Source organism: Silurus meridionalis, chromosome 18, assembly GCF_014805685.1.
Source record: "Silurus meridionalis isolate SWU-2019-XX chromosome 18, ASM1480568v1, whole genome shotgun sequence".
NCBI classification, from domain to species: Eukaryota; Metazoa; Chordata; class Actinopteri; order Siluriformes; family Siluridae; genus Silurus; species Silurus meridionalis.
This window is the reverse complement of record NC_060901.1, coordinates 19,210,676-19,229,520: the sequence shown is the minus strand read 5'-3', so window position 1 is coordinate 19,229,520 and position 18,845 is coordinate 19,210,676. Positions and strand designations below refer to the sequence as shown.

The following is an 18,845-nucleotide window of genomic DNA, read 5'->3' as shown; positions in this document are numbered from 1 at the left end:
AGAACAACTTCATGAATAGAAATAAAAGTCTGACATTTGTTGCTTTGCTCTTAGAAACTAAGATTTCTCGAGACCCAGAAAAGTTTCGATTTTTATTTCATTTCCAGAAAATATAATTATTATTAATTATTTATTTGTTGTTGTTTGTAAATTGTATTTGAGAGGGTTGATGAAAAATTGCATATTTGTGTATCAAAAAGTTTCTGTTTTGTATTTATGTAGAGTTAAAATACTGTAAAATACTTTAAGAAGTTCTACATGATGACATCATAAAGATTGCAGCCTCTGATTGGTTCCTTCTCAGTATTTTGCGCAGACTTGTTGAGATCAGAACAGAAAATTGGTCTGTATGGAAGAAGGTGGTGAAGAAACCTGCAGGCTTTCAAATAGACGTCCAATGAATGATAAATATTTTATTGCTGAATATCGTACTCTGAAAGAAGTAGCTGTTTTTGCACGATTGAGTGCTGACACAATATATTATTAGATTTATGATTTAACAATCAAATGATTAATGAGTTAGAAACTAGTTTTTATGACTGCAGGTGCCTTCGGTCTTCTGACTTGTTCCACATTGAGTTACTGATGTAAAGCAGCACTTCGTTACCAAACACCAACTAAATTAGGATACAATTCTGAGTCTTTCACAAACTATTCAACATTAAACTGTTGATTACTTTAAAACTAACCCTCATCTGGGAGATCACAGGGATCTTTTATGGGAAAATTTGATCTGTAAACTGGTTTCATGTTTGACTCCAACTGAGAAAATCTGTTGCTATCAAACATTGTTTACTTTAATCAACTGAGTCGGTGTGTAATGGTGTAATTTTGTAGGTTTATTTTGATGCACTGTGGGTTGAAGATCTTGAGACCCGCTAGAGAGATATAAACCCTACTGAATACCTTTGGGATGAATGTGAACGCTCACTGCACCTCCTCAGCTCACCCACATCTCCACAAATCTAGAACATCTTCCCAGAAGACTGGGGCTTATTAGAACAGGGAACGTGGCCTAAATATGGATGTTTGAGATCTTATTCTTAGGTGTCCACAAACTTTTGGCAAAAGAGTATTTTGAAAAGAAAAGAAGTTCAAATGATCAAACGTCTAATGACAGGACGGTTTTCCATGGACTTTGATCAGACCTTTCAAAAAATGACCAGAGTGCGCCACCATGTGGACATTCACAATGTCCTCCTACACTGTTATGATCAAACGTTTGTGGACATCTACACATAGGATCCTCCTCCTCAACAGATACACTGGGGTAGATAGCGTTCTCTGTAAACCTACCCACTGCTGATGAACCTTCAGACGCCACGCCACAGTTTCCACACCCACGTTTAAAGGCAACTTTAATAAAAAAAAAAAAAAAAAACGTGCAAACGAAGCAAATGAGTCATTAAAATTTATTCTTGAATTAATCTCTTGTGTAACACGTTCGCACAAACTTTCCCGTTTGTGTTTTTTGAACGCGCCTTAAAAAAAAAAAAAAAAAAAAAAAAGTCACTGAAAAGTACGAAATCATTCATTGTGCCAGGAATTTGAAAGCGTCGATTCGGAGGAGTATTTATTATTCATCTAAATGATTGTCATACTGAAGTTCGGAAGCGGAGAAGAAAAAAAAAAATGAAGGATATGATTATTAATGATTCAGCGTGTAAAAAAATACAACAACGAAAACAAATAACAGTGAAGGAAAACGATGTTGGCTCCCGTTTTATTATAATGAGCGACGTCTTGGTGTGCAGGATGGGGTGGGGGAATGGGGTGAGGATTGGCGGTGGGGTTGGGGATCTGCAGGTGAACACGGTGGCAGAACATTGGCGAGGCATCTACGGCTTTAAAAAGTTCATCATCTCTGTGACTGTTCAGCGCTCAGCACTCCTCTTTGATGTAGATTTGATCATCCGTGTCTGACTCGAGATGTTCCAGGCGGTCCGTCTGGCCGCTCATGATCTCATCGGGGGTTTTCATGAACCTGCGGTGCACAAAAAACACAAGGAAAACGTTCAGTTCATGTTCAGTTCAGGTTTGAGTAAAAAAAACACTACTACACTTAAACTATATTGCCGAAAGTTTGCAGACACCTGGTCATGATTACGATATGTGGATTTTTAGTTCCTCTAGATTTCGAAACGTAACGTGTGCTTGTGGTCATGTGTGTTCAGCCACAAGCGTGTTCGTGAAGTCAGGTACTGATTTAGAGGTGAGGAGATCCAAAGGTGTTCAGAGAGCGCCACTGAAGATCTTCCTCTCCAAACCATGAAAAACCATACCTGGAGGGAGCTGGATTTGTGCACAAATGCCAGGCTGGAACAGGTTTGGAGTTCGAGCATTGTTCAAGTTCCAGAAGAACCACAAATGGCAGGAAAAGGTCGGGTGTCCCAATACTTTTGGCAATATAGTGGTACATGAGTGGCTGATAAGAAAACTGCATGGAGGTGCTACGACAAGAACCACATCTCATTACCTGAACAGCAGCCTCTGGCCAGGCTCTTTCCTGATGATGTTCAGCTTGTAATAGTGTCTTAGTGCTCTCGACATCTTCTCATACGTCATGTTGGTCCTGTTCTGTAAAGCAGAGGACGAAAAAAAAAAAAAAAAGAGCTCCTAAGCAGATACTCAAGACAAACCCGAGTACAGCTTTATTATTTCGGATTTTCCCGTCATGCCAGGCACAGACTGATCAGTCTTAAAGGACGCTGATCAGTATGGGCTAGTGTACTGTCACGACATTGATGTATAAACTTTACAGTTTAATTGCACGTGGCGGCCCCGTGGACAAGCAGTGAGCTGCGGAAGTGAGGAACGGAGCAAGACGCCTTCCGTTTCCCTGAAATACTTTTTTTTTTTTTTGCCGTTTTGCTATAGTCATCGTGAGATCGAAAAGTCGTAACTCGGGACAGAATCCACGAGCGTGAAACACACCTTATGGTTTCCCCACAGTCTAGCCAGGCCATTGGGGTCGATGATTCTGAACACTTTGGTGTCACGATCCTCCCAGCGGATGTAGTTCTCGTAGCGGCTGTCTGAAAGGAGCTGGTACACGTAATCCCACAGCAGTCTGCAATCTAAACAAACAAATAAATAAATAAGAGATTAGTTGGGGGAAAAAAAAGGGATCTGTTAAGGGAATTGCCATGTACGAGGTGGTATGAAAACGTTTCGAGACTGGCTTTGAAAACACGCCAAGAGATCACACGCACAGTCACAGGGAGCGCCGACCTTCATAATTCAGTGTGTGTGTATAAATATATGTAAAAAAGCTAGATTTAGGGCAAACGTCCCAACCTCGTCATTCCACCCACTGTTCAGAAGTAATCAGAGGTGTTTACCAGCGATGCGTCCGATGGGCACCCCCTGCTCCTCAGGAGGCGACACGGGCATCAGCATCTGGTTCCTAAAGCGGACCTCTTCCTGCTGGTGTGTCTGCTGCTGTGCTGCCAGGCTCAGTGCGGTGTGCGAAGCGCCGTGATGGTTATGGTGGTGGTGATTATGGTGGTGATGATGATGATGATGGCTTTTGCCCTCACGTCCGTTCTCTGGGGCAGACGTCCGGCCTTGTCGGAATTCTCCGGGCACCGCTCCTCGTCCGGGACTGAGCAACAGGGGGTGCATGATGGCACTAGGCATCAGCTGGATGACCCGAGGAGGCACCACTTCCTCCTGGCACGGGCTGGCCGGGCGCTGGGCGTGGTGGCCGTTGGGGGCGGCGGGGGACACCGATAGAGGGTAGAGGTCCTCGGGGAGGTGGTTGTTGCTGTCGGGTAACTGCGAGGGCACGGGCTGGAGGTCCTCGGCTGAGGCAAGGTGGACATGCGTGACAATGGCGGGCGAACGCCGTGGAGAGCGCGATCGATGACGGAGCTCGATGGTGGGAGGTTGGAGCGGGTGGGTATCTGTGCTTCGGGGGGTTCTTAGTACCGTTTCTAGTGTCAGGAGACAGGTAGAGAATTAGTATTACATTTCAATAGAAAAGATGTGAACCACTTTGTCCAGCAGAGGGCACCAGACTCATTTCTTTTCTCCTTCATTGCCATTTTATTACATTTATTATTTAAAACTATGCTGCACGGAGGTACTATAAAGGACGCGTTTGTGTTTTTTAGCACTGAATGAGCATTCAAGTTAATGAACAGAAAGCAAAATTCTCAGCCTCGAGGAGACGTTCATTCGATCCGAAACACCTGCCGTACATCCAATTTAATCTACAACTCGGGACCAAGAACACATTTCAGCTTTTGGAACAAAACCTTTCGGCTTGTGAACCTCCTGACTAGTTAAACAGAGGCATATTTCCTTGTCCAACAGGTTTTTCTGTCAACATTCCCAACTGCCACTTCCTCCCCGTCTACCTGTTGATTCAAGGCACAGTCGTGCTTTGTAAACTCTTTAATCCACGAACAGGAAAATGAGGACTGTATGAACCTTTAAAATAGTAAAAGTTTACCATACTGACCCTTAGCACATTTGTACATTTATATTCTTTTTATTTTAAAATTTTTATTAGTATGAATTGCACCTATATTTTACGGCATACCGCACTTCATTTGCATAAATTTGCATTAAGTGAGTCAATGACGGTAAATAAGAACCTTTAACTCGTTGATTTATTTTCTCTGACACTTGTGTAATTAAGTGTCAAATCAAAGGCTTCTTGTTAATATCGACATTTAAACGCTATTGGCTATTCAAAAAGGGGGCGAAGCGACTCGTTATGCCCCGCCCTCACGTCTTTTTTTTTTTTTTTAATCAACGCATCAAATTCCCGTTTTTCAAGGCATTTTACACGGACACCGAATTGTTTACGTTAATGGAAGAAGTGCGAGTGCTTTCTAGCAAATCATTGACTGGGAAGGAAGTGATATGAAGCTGCATCACATAATAAAAAGGTCCACGTTGATGTGTCCCACCCGTTCCTTAAAAAAAAAAAAAGAAACCCTCACCCTCAAGTTTATGGTGTTGCAGCGCTGCGTCAGGCAGAGAGTGAAAGGAGTTTCCAGGGTAATAGGTGTTGGGAAAGGACGAGTGGGGCTTCCTCTGCTTCAGGATATGTTGCAAGAGCTCATAAAGAACATCTCCTATAACAGACCAGCAGGAAAGACAAAGAGGTAATGATTAATCTCTCTGGGACTTTAGGATTCATTTGGGAATATAAGGACACACCAATGGGGCTGTATAACAGTATTCACAACATTGGAATAAGATTCCTTTATGCCACATCATTCAAAGGAAAATGATTAATACATCATTCTTATGGTCTACAGAAAGAGTATGATGTAAAATGTAAAGTGAAATGTAGCGAGCTAAATTCCAGCTCAAAAAACGTTGACTTCAAGAGGGAATCAATCAGGTTGCACGGATAAATCAATGCAGATAGTTTTTCCGGGTTGCGTTATACAGTACAAAAGCGGCCTCTAGAGGCGAGTCACCCACGCCACGTGCTGTTTAATAAAGTGTTTTTATTTATTCATTTTGGATATCAATGTTTTTATTGATTTGGAGAGTTACTTTTTGTTTCCGGTCTGAACGCACGTCTTATTTTCCTTGATATTTTCATTTTTATGATTATTAATTTTTCAATTTCAGGACTATTTTACATAGTGTTTTTATTTATTTATTTATTTATTTTTTATCCAGTATCCATTTATCAGTTTATTAGTCGGTTATCAGCAAGTACGGTTCAACCTAACTATTGGTATCGGTAAAATCGGTCGTCCTCTGGTTATTTCCTCCACTCTTCCGGGAAGATGTTCTACTAGATTTGAGGAGATTTGTGCTCATTCAACCACAAAAGGCATTAAGATGCTGGTTTTGGGTCTCCTAATTCAAGAGAAGAGAGAATTTCAAGCTAGTGCATGTCATGTTTGCTAAATCACTTCGATCGTAATATAAAACACTGGATAAGGATTTGTGCTACTTTCTCTGTTCACTAGTGTGAACCACTGTGCCAGCCAATAACACGGCAGCATGTCTGTATCAGGGGAAGTGAGAAAAGAAAGTGTCGGCAGCTTACAGACTGCGTGAAACCCGAACTTGTCCACATCCCGAGACGCTAGTCAAAGAGTGTAGCCCTGGTCTCCGGAAAGCGCTCAAAAACGTGGCACAAGCTAGCTCAGGTTAGTATAGAGCCAAAAATGCAGACAAAAACGCGCGTTTGTGTTTTTTTAGCACTGAATGAGCATTAAAGTTAAACAAAACAAAAACATGCCACTTGGACCATAGACTGTGGAAAATCTAAAGATTGGGCACAATTGAAGCCCATTTGAATACATTTTATCTTTAGAATAAACTAGACGAATATGCGCGACCAACTACGCCAAATCCAAAAGGGTGATTTCATTAATAAATAAATATATATTAAGGTTTTTTTTAAATATGTTATCTTGTATATAATTTATGCAAGACATGAAATATGATATTTATAATGAAAGTGTTGAGAAAGCCTATTTAAAAACACAATGAGCCAAAAAAAAAAAAAAACAACAACAAAAAAACAAACAAACTGAGGACCTAATGTCATGCTGGAGATAAATGTGGTGAGAAGGGAGTGAGGTGTTTCTGGTCCATGATCAAGAAACGTGTTGAAAAATTTATTGTGGAAGGCTTCAATGAGCTCTCTGCTGATCAAATTAAAATTCGGTGGAAAACAAAACAAAACAAAAAAAAAGACGAGACGTAGTTTCGTTTGCAGAACTTCCTCCTTGTGTCGTCGTATGAAAACTTGCATGTTGAGCTGCTTCCAGCAACTTCAAGGAAATGCTTCTCGTAAAGGAAGTCGGCGCATGCGACGCGCGCGCACAAACAATGCGAGATACCTTTCAGTTCTCTGTTTCTGGTCAGCTTGTTGCTGGAAGGGAAATTCCTAGTTCTACCAGGTGACTGTTGTGGCTAAATCAACACTTCCTTATCAAACGTTTACCCAATTCTTAACTTCCTCTCCGACTCTGTGCAGACAGAAAAACATCAGGCTTCGAGCGTTCTGTTGTTTCTCTAAAGTTTTACTGTACGCTACACTACATGAGCAGCACAGCAACAGATCAGTGATAAGAACACGTCTGTAATACAGACGCACCCCTGTCTGGACACCCGTCTGGGCATCCGTCTGGACACACGTCTGGGTGCGCGTTTGTCACCTGAATGGGGCGATCGGTAGCGGAAGTCCTCCTTGGTGAGCAGCAGGAGAGCTTTGCCGTTCATCTGAAAACTTCCGCTGGAGATGGGTCGGAGAGCGAACTCGCGCTCGGCCCAGCGCAGCCACTGAACTACATCCTCTCTGCTCCAGAACACCGGCTGCAGACCTGAAAACACGGGGACACCGGTGACGTCGATCAATAAGTGCAGATTGAAAAGAGCGATAGACAATCAGACGGAGGAAACCACGGCGACGGCTAGAAATTGTGTCATCAAAATCCTATTTATATTTTTATTATACGCTTTTTAGATTTTAGGTTGATTGTTGAAACCAAAGGACACGTTTTACCGCTTAATTTTTTTGTATTATTCTTCAAGCTTTATTGTTGAATCGTATATTATTTCCACATATTTATTCATTTCATTATCCTTAAATCTATATTACCCCCTGCCACACACACACACACACACACACACACACACACGTGTCCTCTCTCGTTCCTCAGATTGCTTCCTACATCCTGAAACTGGGACGAGAGGGAAGTGCATATTCAAATGGTCACTAAAAGTTGATGTAAAACGTGCGGGACAATGAGGTGCAGCTCGGGGATGGTGTTTTAATGTCGACCGAGATCCTCTTTTTTTTTTTTGGAGCTCGAATGAATAAAAAAACAACAACAACAACAACAACAACAACAATAGTTTGATGATCTACAGAAAAAATATTCAGGTGTACATCATTTCAACGACGTGTTCCTTACTGACATCAGGCGAGCAAACGGCTATTAATAAATTCTCCATACTGACAAAAATATTGGGACGTCTTAAAAGGTGCTAATTTTTTTTCCTTTAATTAAAACCCAAACCGGTTCCAGCACCATGAAGATAATGGGTTGGACTGGAAGATCTCCTGCTATAGAGCTCTATTGGGAAGAATCTCCACAAAGATTGTACAGATGTACAGAATGGTGCTGACTGGTTCAAGCTGTCCTGAAGACCTCTTTTTTTTCCAACCGTGGTGAGCAGAAAAGCATCTTGGAAATGCACAGTGTCAAACTTTGAGATGGTGAGGCTACAGAAGGAGAAGACCGCATCTCCTCCACCAGCCACGTGAGGACATTCTGAGCTCTGGCTCTTTGAAAATACTGGAAGAAGTTCAAGTGGTGAATTTACCATCGACAAGTTTTGATGGAATGATCATTTTCTGCTCTTCACTCACACACACACACTCACACACACACTCACACACACACTCTCACACACACACTCTCACACACACACTCTCACACACACACTCTCACACACACACTCACACACACACACACTCTCACACACACACTCACACACACACACACACTCACACACACACACACACACACACACACACACACACACACACACACACACACACCTCACACACACACACACTCACACACACACACTCTCACACACACACACCTCACACACACACACACTCTCACACACACACTCACACACTCACACACACTCTCACACACACTCACACACTCACACACACACACACTCACTCACACACACACTCTCACACACACACACTCTCTCACACACACACACACACACACACACACACACACACACACACACACACACACACTATACTGGAGAATGCTCTAAAGGCAAATCAGATTTTTATTTTTTTTGGCTGTTGCATTTAGAACCTAGAAATTCTGCTGTGTTTCGTTATATGTTTTTAGGAACGCCAACAGTCGGAACGCTTCCCGTTATAATCCCCCACACACACACGCACGCATGCACGTACAACTGTCTGAACCAGTCACTCCCTGATATTTGCCCCGATCTAATTATGGCCATTGCAGCTGCTGTCTAAGATGCACGTGTGGCTGCAATTCAAACGGTCGTGTTCACCACCCCTCTACAGCCTCCTGCCGTCGGGGTTGGTTTTGTTTGCGCATTGTACGAGAAGCTACAGGTGAAGAGTCTTGACTGGGAACGTGGATGGCGGAACGACCGAAGCATCTCAAAGCTGTGTGCTTGTATGGGTCAGGCAGGGAGGATAAATTTATCCGAGCATCTGCACAAAACCTCCGGAGAGCCATTTAACCGCAGGAGGAAGGAGGAAAAAAAACCTAAACAAAAACGCAATCTTAACTTCCCACAACACACTCGAACAGGAAGCCCTGCCTCCTCTTCCCCTTCCCCTCGCCCCAGAACAAACCCCCACAGCACACAGGAACAGGAAGCCCCCAACCTCCCCAACCTCCCCAACCCCCTAGATGATGCAGACGGCTTTATCAACAGTCGGCAGCCACGCTGAGAAAGAGCGAGCAAGAGCTTTACTCGTTTTTCACAACGCACCATCACAAATGACGCTCAAGCCCCAGATGTTTACCAAACCCCCCCCAAACGGGTATCATATCAGGTCTGATGGCACAGCTCGTGCTGTGTGGAATCATGGGAGCTCCGGAAATACCTCCTTCTTGACTTGCGTTGCCCAGGCAACCTGCAGGCACCAAGGATGAATGGAGGAGAAGGGGAGGAGAAGAAGAGGAGGAGATGAGATCACCACTATCTAGTTTCGCTGTTGCTCTCGCAACTCCCACTTGCACCCGCGATTCAGACGGCACGCTGACACGCTTTCTAGAGTTTTACAATGCGATCGACTGGCGTTTATTGGGAACGTAACTTCACTTCCATAAATCATTTCAGCACAATGGGATTGGTCAGGAAGCTCAACCGTACACGAGGCCATATTTCTGTGCATAACAAATACGAAAATCAATAACGACAACGCGCCTACGATCAGTCTACACCTCCCCGGCTGTCGGCATTCAGAAGAAATGAATGGCTGAGAGTTAGATCGGACATGTCTGTGCTCGATCCGGAGGCACGAAGCTATGAATGAATGCCCTTTTCATACCCCGGATCGTCTGACCGTGGAATCCGATTGTGGAAAGTCTGAGCTTTGTGTGGTATCGGATTGGACACATTGTGCACGCGTTTGCTCCGAAGGTCCACTGTGTGTGGAGTTTTCTCAACGAATGGGTGCCGAAACACAATAAGGGGTTAATACTGATGAATCATGGCCACGCCCCTTCTGGTAAATCCGACCTCTTCGGAAAACGTGCACGCATCACCAGAGATTGCTTTGAGATTTTTTTTCTTTTTCCCTTTTATGGATTTGACAACTTTTGAATAAACCTTTGCCCTAATAATAATAATAATAATAATAATAATAATAATAAAAGTCTTACCCCTGCTATAAACATGCTGCTGTGTGTACAGTAAACAGTCCTCTCTTGTCTTCCCATCAATCTTGATGCCTATTCATGGAAACGTGATTTCTTGCTCGGCTTGTTTAGCTTGAATGTCCACTTTTCTCTTTTCTTTTCTTTTTTTTTTTTTCAAAGCACTTTGTTTTGTTTTGGTTTTTTTCCTGTGGCCTGAATCTTTTCCGCAGAACGAGCGAAAGTAGCAAAAGCGAGAGCGATAATAAAATCGAGATACTCGAGAAAATAAATAGGGGACGTATCTCCGTATCGTAAACCGTATAAAATTGCCCGTCTGGGTCAAAAGTATTTGGACACTTCCAAATTCTCAGGCGTCTACGGTTTCATGGTACAGAGCAATTCTGCAGATCAGAGAAGTCAGGTGCAACAATACGTCTGGTCATGTATGTGTGTGTGTGTGTTTATCCCTGCTGCATTGAACCCAATTATTAATGGAAATTTACTTCCTGTTGCAAACTAGAAATGTCCACAAACACACGTCCCCCCCTCCCCTCCATGGCCCCCGGGCAGAAATTCCAGGTATGATGGCGTTTGGAGAATCCAGATGAATTCCGCGAGAATGTTTATTACGAGCGCCAGGGAGCACGAGGAACAACGACATTCAGAGCCTGATCACGATCTCGGCTTCTGATCGTGTGCGAATGAGGCCGAGGGAGAACGACAGCTGAGAACCGGGAAGAGACGGCGCAGACGCGATCCTGCTCGGTGATGATCTGGGGATGAACACGAAGCGCTTTTTGGGGTCGGAAAGCAGAAATGTGTGTGGACTGAAAACAATTCACAATTACTGAGACACTCTACAGACTCCTGGTTGTCTCCGGCTGTCACGCTGACAACCAGTAGATTCATGCATGTACATGTCCCTGCCCCTCTCTCTCTCACACACACACACACACACACACACACACACACACACACACACACACACACACACACACACACACACACAGAGAGAGAGAGAGAGAGAGAGAGAGAGAGAGAGAGAGAGAGAGAGAGAGAGAGAGAGAGGGGGTGGAGTGTGTGTGTGTGTGTGTGTGTGTGTGTGTGTTTATGTGAACACAGTCTTTTGAAAGGGGAAATTTCCTGTGCCTGGAAGCTGCTCTCATCCTCAGGAATTTCCTGAGTGGGCAGACTGTGCTTCCTGACCATTTTTTTTTTCGGTTTTCTTTCCTCCCCCTCACTCTGAAAGGGAAACTGTTCTCCCATGCCAACGGACAGAAAATGAATGCAGGCTCTTCCTGCTCCAAAAACCAACTCCACATGTTCAAGAGGAAGAAGCAGAGACAGAAGGATATAGACGTACTTTTCACCAAATAATAAATAAACCCATTTTTATATATATAAATATATATTACACATACACATTCATACACACACCTTTTAGACTTTCCCTCCTGGTTTCATCTTCACATATATTCAAAGAACATACAAAGTCGTCTGTTTCAACGGTCGCATGTGGAGGTCAAAAGTATTGGGACGCCTGGCTTTTCCACCCACATGTGGCTCTTCTTTCCACAAACTTAGAGGCGCACAATCGCATACGACGTCGTTGGATACGGAAGCACAGAGACAGCTCCAGGAACATATGGGTTGGAGTGAACACCTGAACACCTTTCCCAGGCCTCCTCACCTCATCATCTTATTAGAGCTTATTAAAAAAAAGCCATTCTTATGTATGCTCATTTTATATTCTCAATATATCTCAAGTTTTAAGGTAAAGTGAGTGTGTCCTGAGATTGTGAGAGCAGAAGGGGTTAAGTGTAAATGGCCTTCTTTCAGAGTGAAGAACCCACTGCTCATCTCCTCATCTCTTCTCCTCCACTTCCTCTCCAGGAAGCCAAGAAGGCCGACTTCTGCCCAGTCTGCAATTTCCTTTTTCTTTCTATCTGTCCCCCACCTCCCTCCCTTCCTTCCGCTGCTTCCTGCCTAGCGCATTCCTCATGACTCTTGGATTAATGAGAGTTCACTCAACACACACACACTCAGAGTGCATGACATGGTTTCAGCGGAGGCGCATGGAGAAGCCTTGCAGAGAGAGAAGAAAAAATAAATAAATAAATAAAAAAAAAAAAAAAAAAAATCATTCCATCAGTGTCAGGAAGAGAGAGATGGCCTCGAGCCAGCAGAGCTTCTCCTCAGTTCTTCTCACCACCCCCACCCCCTCCTCCACCTCCTCCCCCACTTCCTTCCCCACAACCCTCTGTTTTTTCTCTCTTTTCTTTTCTCTTCAGTTCTCACCATCTTGTCCTTTCCAGGTAAAGCGTGGCGGCAACATGAACAAACGCAGTCTCATAAAAATAAAGATGCTTAATATTTAATCACGATCGAGTCGATCGATTACTTCAATCGCAAATAGAATTTGTGCATCATAAAGTGTTACTGAATTAAAAGCTGGGCAAATCCGACCAATGAAAAAAAGGCACGGCTTTCAGACACGTGTTTATTGTGACCCAAGATTCCCTTTCAGCATTCCAGCAAGATGCCGGGTGCAGGTTTTTATTCCCAACAGTCCATGCCAGATTCCACCTGTTAAGATCTTCATTTTAAATGGACTATCAGCTATCTTGTTAGGTTAGAATGAAAACCTGCACCCACACCGGCCCTTCATGGGAAAGATTAAACACCGGGGTCCTAAAGCCGTCACAGGACCCCGAAGATCATATTCTATAGACAGGTGAGGTGTCGCGCGGCACGAGTGCACAATTCATCGTTCCGTAAAAGCGTCTCGAACCTGCGACAGGTTGACTGCTATTCGACAACGCAGCATGCGTTACTACACTGTACAGCATTTTCTTCACAGGAAAGAACTACCACCTCTCAAAGAAATGACAAATCAGTCCGGTTAGATGAGCGTGTGCTCTTTCTTAATTGCCTTGAGCCTCATCACAGAAGTCTGTGCTCTCAGTCATGTCCTCACAAAACACCAAACCTGTAAACATGTGTGAAGTTTAAAATCGTAGGATCTGAACACACGGGTACTGGATGTTGGTTATGACGAGTTCACGGGTTAAATATTAATGAGGTTTAGCGCAACACACGCACACACGCACACAACTTTCACCACTGAGGCCTGGTTCTTGGCCACTATCCAACTCCACCCTTTCTTTTATTGGCTAAGTCAAGGGCTGGTTTAGACCTGCAGCGAGCCAACACTCCACTTCAATCCCCACACACACACACACACACACACACACACACACACACACACACACACACACACACACACACACACACACACACTTCCTCAATAAAGCTAACCTGTGAACCGAGTGCTGGCAAACATGAAACAGAGCATGAACCCGCACACAAACACACACCTCTTGAAAATATACAAAGAAACACCACCTAACATACAAATTGTGATCTGGCATGATGTAAAACTTGCCCTTTTGGAACACACACACACACACACACACACACACACACACACACACACCAGGACCAGAAGGACTGTCTCAAGGTGGTCTTTTTGGGTGACGTCAGGACCTATATCACCTAAAAATATCAGGGACTCTGTACAAGCGCCTACACAAACCTGCTCTAGGACATGGCTGATGTGTAAGGTACAGAGCCTGGGAGATGTGAGCCAAGTGTGTGTGTGTGTGTGTGTGTGTGTGTGTGTGTGTGTGTGTGTGTGTGTGTGTGTAAGAGAGAGAGAGAAACTTGGGTGTGTCTATATTGTGTCTGCCTTTGATAGGTGCATAAAAGGCAACCACAAAGCAAATTAACTTCTGCACCACGACGACTTGCAAGAAGTGAATTTAAAAAAAAAAAAAAAAAAAAAAAAAGGTTTCTATTCAAAGTAAAATCATCTAAAACAGCACCTCCAGTAACCATTTATATCATTTAGACTCCTTAAGTGACAAAAGGATGAATCTTAGACACGTGTGTAGAATCGAGATTTCAGGTGGAAAAAAAAAAGCACAGATTATAAGAACCCTTATGAGTCGATCCATATCCAAAGGATCAGAAGAAACAGGCCAGTGCATAAGAGACAGTGTGTGCGTGTGCGTGTGTGTGTGTGTGTGTGTAAAACTCACGCAGGTGTCCGGGCAGTCTGGCCGGCTCTTCCTCTGTCTTGGCATTAGTCAGAGACGAAGCGCCATGGCCTGGAGAGGAAGTGGAATTTGGCAGTGGACTGGCAGAGGGACTGAATGCGCTCCTCTCCTGCTGAAACACGTACACATCCTTTCTTTAAAAAAATACATCAATACAAGACAAATCGCAGCCACAAACAAATTTCACACTTTGGATCGCAACCGCGATGCCGAGAATTAGCGGGTGTTCGCCGTTAGGTTTGTGGACGCCCCTATGATACGACACACAGGTGCCTGGGAAACATCCCAGTCCAGATTCGGTCCTCCTTTGCTCCTATTATAAGCTCCACTTTTCTGGGAAGATGTTCCACTAGATTTTGGGGAGATTTGATGGAGCTGGAGCAGATTTGGGTCTTTCAGTTTTTAAAAAAAAAAAGGGAAAAAACGTCTTTGTGTCTAAGGCGGTTTGGAGAAGAACCACGTATGGGATATGGAAAATGTCAGGTGTCCAAATACTTGTCCATATAGTGTGCGTAGGTACTGAAATACAGGACAGTGAAAGTGAGGGAGATCTTCTAAATGATCACTTTTATCCATTGATGAAATTACAATTTTGATGAAAAAAATGGTCACATCTCGAATCGAAGGAACTGCAACTAGAGATGTTCCAGCAGTGATCGTAATCAGCATCAAAACACCAACGGAGAGAACGGGTTTCGCTTCTTTTGCACCGTCTCAGAGACGTGGATTTTATTGTCTTCCATCTCCACTGGATAACGACGCGATCAATAGAAGCAAAATTCGTGCTCGTCTGCGCCACCCATAGGGTTTTAGATTTTGTCGGAAGCCATAACAAAAAAGACGTGTCGTCTCGGAGTTCCTCGTGTGGCGTAAGCCGAAGGCGGGCGACGGAGGCAAAGGATTTGACTGAGGATTTTGAATAGCAGGTAGGAAAAGCTACAGCCTTCTAGAAACACTGGGAGAAAACACACATGAAAACACGGGTCCTCATAAAATCTATTAGGTTCTGCTGCGCAAGCAGGCGATGACCTTTTGAAAAAAAAAAAATTAAAAAAAAACAAAAAAAAAAAAAAACAGTCTGTCGTTTTAGACACGTCGTCATATTTTCCCAACAAAACTAGAAAATAGAGACAAAAGCATCTGAACACCTGACCCACCACCATTAGCCATATGTGGTTCTTCACCAAACTTTTCCCACAAACTTTGGAGGCGCACAATTTTATAGAAGGACTTTGAACGCATTACCATGGAATCTTCTTCATTATTTGAGCCAGGAGACCCGAAACCTGCTCCACAAAGTAAACACAGCTCTCAACTTCAAGATCTTTCACTCCCAGGCCTCCTCACCACACCTTAATCACCAACACCCTTATAGAGTAAATGAGCACAAATCCCCATAAATATAGTGGAACATCTTCCCAGAAGAGTGGAGGTTCTTATAAGAGCATATGAGGACTCGATGTGGAATGAATGTAGAAGAGGAAAACTTGAGGTCACCAGCAACCAGAAGATGAACTCATCACAAAACTCGGTGTAGAACACAAAAGTGATAGCAGAAGATTTGATGTCCATTTCAGAAAATTTCGTGGCCATGATGTGCTCCAGAACACATTCCGAGATGAAAGTCACTTTTCCGGGATTTGTTCAGATGCCCTTATCTAAAGCGGCTTCATATAACTGAGCAGCTATGAGGTTAAGGGCCTTGCTCAGGGGCCCAGCTTGGTGTGGCTTGGATTTTGATACAAAGTAAAATACCTTAACCGCTAAGCTACCATATTTGATATGAGTATGAAGGTTGATCTCACAAAACCCCCTACCAGAGGTGCATATTTTTTGTGACCCAGAACTGTGAGAGGAACATTCACTCAGGGTTTCCAGGTCTTTTCCATAGTTCGACAGATTTTTATTTGTAAACAAATAAACTCAGGAGCTTTAAGCAGCTCGGACATTTTTTTTGGTGTTGATCTCGGTGCTATTTGAAGACCAGGATTGAGCAACAGGACATTCTACAGAAACTAATGCACAAATGTTCTCCTGAATCACTTGTGGAATCTGTTGTGGCCTAATGCACTTTCATGAGTCTTGTCAAGTAGGCCTGGAAATCCCGTGTTTGATCCATTCGACGGTTGCTCAACAGTGATGGACCTTGGTGTGTGTGTGTGTGTGTGTGTGTGTGTGTGTGTGTGTGTGTGTGTGTGTGTGTGTGTGGAAAGCGCCTTTGATCTAAAGCGCGGCGGATGGCGCAAAGCAACATTGTAGCAGCTTCTTCCTTTAAAAAAAACAAACAAAACATTCGAGTGATTTAAATAAATAAACAGAACACAGATCAAAGGCCTGGAAGTTCCGTAGCTTTTGCGTCAAATTCGACCGAGAAAAGCGGAGCTACAGGTCGGTGTGTGTTTTCCTGCTTCACCGCGACCAAATCCTCAGCAACAGATGATCGAGATCGAGAGAGAGAGAGACAGAGAGAGAGAAGCCCCAAGAAGGAGAAAAAGGAGAAGGAGTGAGGTTCGATGCCCATCTACACCAGAAAGGTCATAAATACCTTAATGTTGAGTTGTAAAGGAGACTCGGACATGTCTCGCTCGAATTCAGGAAGTTCTCCCGTTCCCACTTTTCCTTCCCCCTTGTTTTTCCGCGAAGCGACCCAAGCGGAAATACGAGCATCCGACTTTGCTGTTTCGAATCGACGCGAGCTCGAGGAGGATTCTACAAACCCATCTCCGTCCACGCGAAAAGCCCACTGATACTTCTCACGATCCTGATTGTGTTTCCCTACACTACAGGTTCAGGAACTACATGGTGGCCAGGTGATGGTTAATACCTTCCTGGAAGAGTTGGCAGTCCGAGCCTCATTGATTTTGGTTTGTGTGTGTGTGTGTGTGTGTGTGTATTATAGTGGCGAAGTGACGTGAATTCCTGGCACTTCTAGCACGGCCCCCTTAAAGAGAACCATAACCCAGGAACTGACAAATCACATTGGACATAGTGGGCGTGGCCAAAGCTCTCATCCTATGAGAAAACAGGAACCGGGATCAGTGTGTTGTTCTGAACAACAGCGTTACTGGAACGCAAGTCACTGATCCCGAATCAATTTTCCCCTCCTTTTTTATAATCTCTTCATTCCTGGTGAAAGCAAAGCAGCACTAATGATTTAAAATGATGCTTCTATTCTTCTCAATCTTCTATTCCTCACATCCAAGACCTTCACTGATGTCCTTCCTGAATGAATCCCTCATCTTGAGACCACAATTATGAACCAGGTCTGTAGAAACCTTCAATCTTATGGAGAAGCTCAGGGTGCTGCATCACACACACGAAGAATCGAAGAAGTAACGTCATCACTAGAACATGAACACGTCTCCTTTCACTGGAGCCACAGCAGAAGCGTCCATATTAACCTCGTCAAATCGCCCAGGGTTTTTTTTCCCTGGGAATTTGAAATTCAGGAAAACGTTTTTGTGGAAATTCACAGGAAACAAAACCTTTCCTCAGCTTTTCTCGGATCTCCAATCAAATGCCAATTACATTATAATAATCAGGTGACCTCCATCCAAGGTCGTTTCCATTGACTGAATATACACACAGCAAATTATTACAGATGTTTGGTGAGCGTTTCTGCAGGATTTGGTTAGATGGCCAGCTTCCCTTCATTCATCCGTCCATGCATCTTCATCTTCTAAGCATTGCATGACTCCGGTTTGCACAATCGCACTTCGAGGTCTTCGACAGCGGGAAGAAACTGGATAAAGTCCATGCAGATTTAAGGGAAAGATTACAAACTCCTCATGACGAGAAGTTCAGCACTGAACTCTGGAGATAACTATATTCTGGGGTCAAAGTCAAAACCCATCATGCTTGTCATAGTCTGGAGTTCCTGATGTTCCTGATATAAGAAAAAAGGTCTATATGATACGATCTCCTGCTGAAATCAGGATATTAGTCTTTTTTCAAAAGTATGTGGACAGCATGCCGCAAAAGACTGGTGGTTTTCTTTACGGTCGATTTTATATACACCAGGATAAACATCGTCTGATGATGACAATCCGGGTTCCAAAGTGCCGTGTACCATGTGCTCTCTGTCTTCTGGAAGAAGCTCCAGTCAAATGTGTGTTCTCCTTCTTTTTGTTTTATTATTATAACTATAAAAAAGACAGTGATTTTTTTCTTGTATGTTACAGCATATTGAAATGCCTTTTTTTTTGCATTGTTTGGAGGCTGAGGACAGGATCAGCCATGATCTAGAACCCATGAAGCACAGAGGGGCACAAGCTTGGCCATACTGGGTCTTGAACCCCTCACCAGACAATCAGTAATCCATAGCCTTAACCACTGTGCTACTGCATAACTTTTTTTAAGA

General features: G+C 43.6%; 1 protein-coding gene across 2 annotated transcripts; it reads right to left on the bottom strand.

Moving 5' to 3' along the window:
* Positions 1-1,398: 1,398 nt before the first annotated feature.
* etv6 (ETS variant transcription factor 6) lies at positions 1,399-17,402 on the bottom strand. Of its 2 annotated transcripts, none has more exons than XM_046874408.1 (8): positions 17,031-17,402; positions 14,468-14,597; positions 7,143-7,307; positions 4,953-5,087; positions 3,342-3,935; positions 2,935-3,077; positions 2,477-2,577; positions 1,399-1,984 (listed from the first exon to the last, which is right to left on the bottom strand). In XM_046874408.1, exons 1-8 carry the CDS (start codon positions 17,061-17,063, stop codon positions 1,882-1,884), a joined length of 1,404 nt encoding a protein of 467 aa, XP_046730364.1. In that variant the 5' UTR covers positions 17,064-17,402; the 3' UTR covers positions 1,399-1,881. The 2 variants fall into 2 exon arrangements, with proteins under 2 accessions (XP_046730364.1, XP_046730365.1); XM_046874409.1 differs by having other exon boundaries at positions 14,468-14,594.
* Between the last annotated feature and the right edge of the window lie 1,443 nt (positions 17,403-18,845).

What these genes read in the sequence shown, in the direction of transcription:
- etv6 (XM_046874408.1), bottom strand. Translation starts at nt 17,063, where the DNA reads ATGTCCGAGTCTCCTTTACAACTCAACATTAAG. An exon ending in CTACCGATCGCCCCATTCAG is followed by an intron (nt 5,088 to 7,142) that starts GTGACAAACGCG and finishes GGTCTGTTATAG; the next exon opens with GAGATGTTCTTTATGAGCTC. An exon ending in GACTGTGGGGAAACCATAAG is followed by an intron (nt 2,578 to 2,934) that starts GTGTGTTTCACG and finishes TCTGCTTTACAG; the next exon opens with AACAGGACCAACATGACGTA.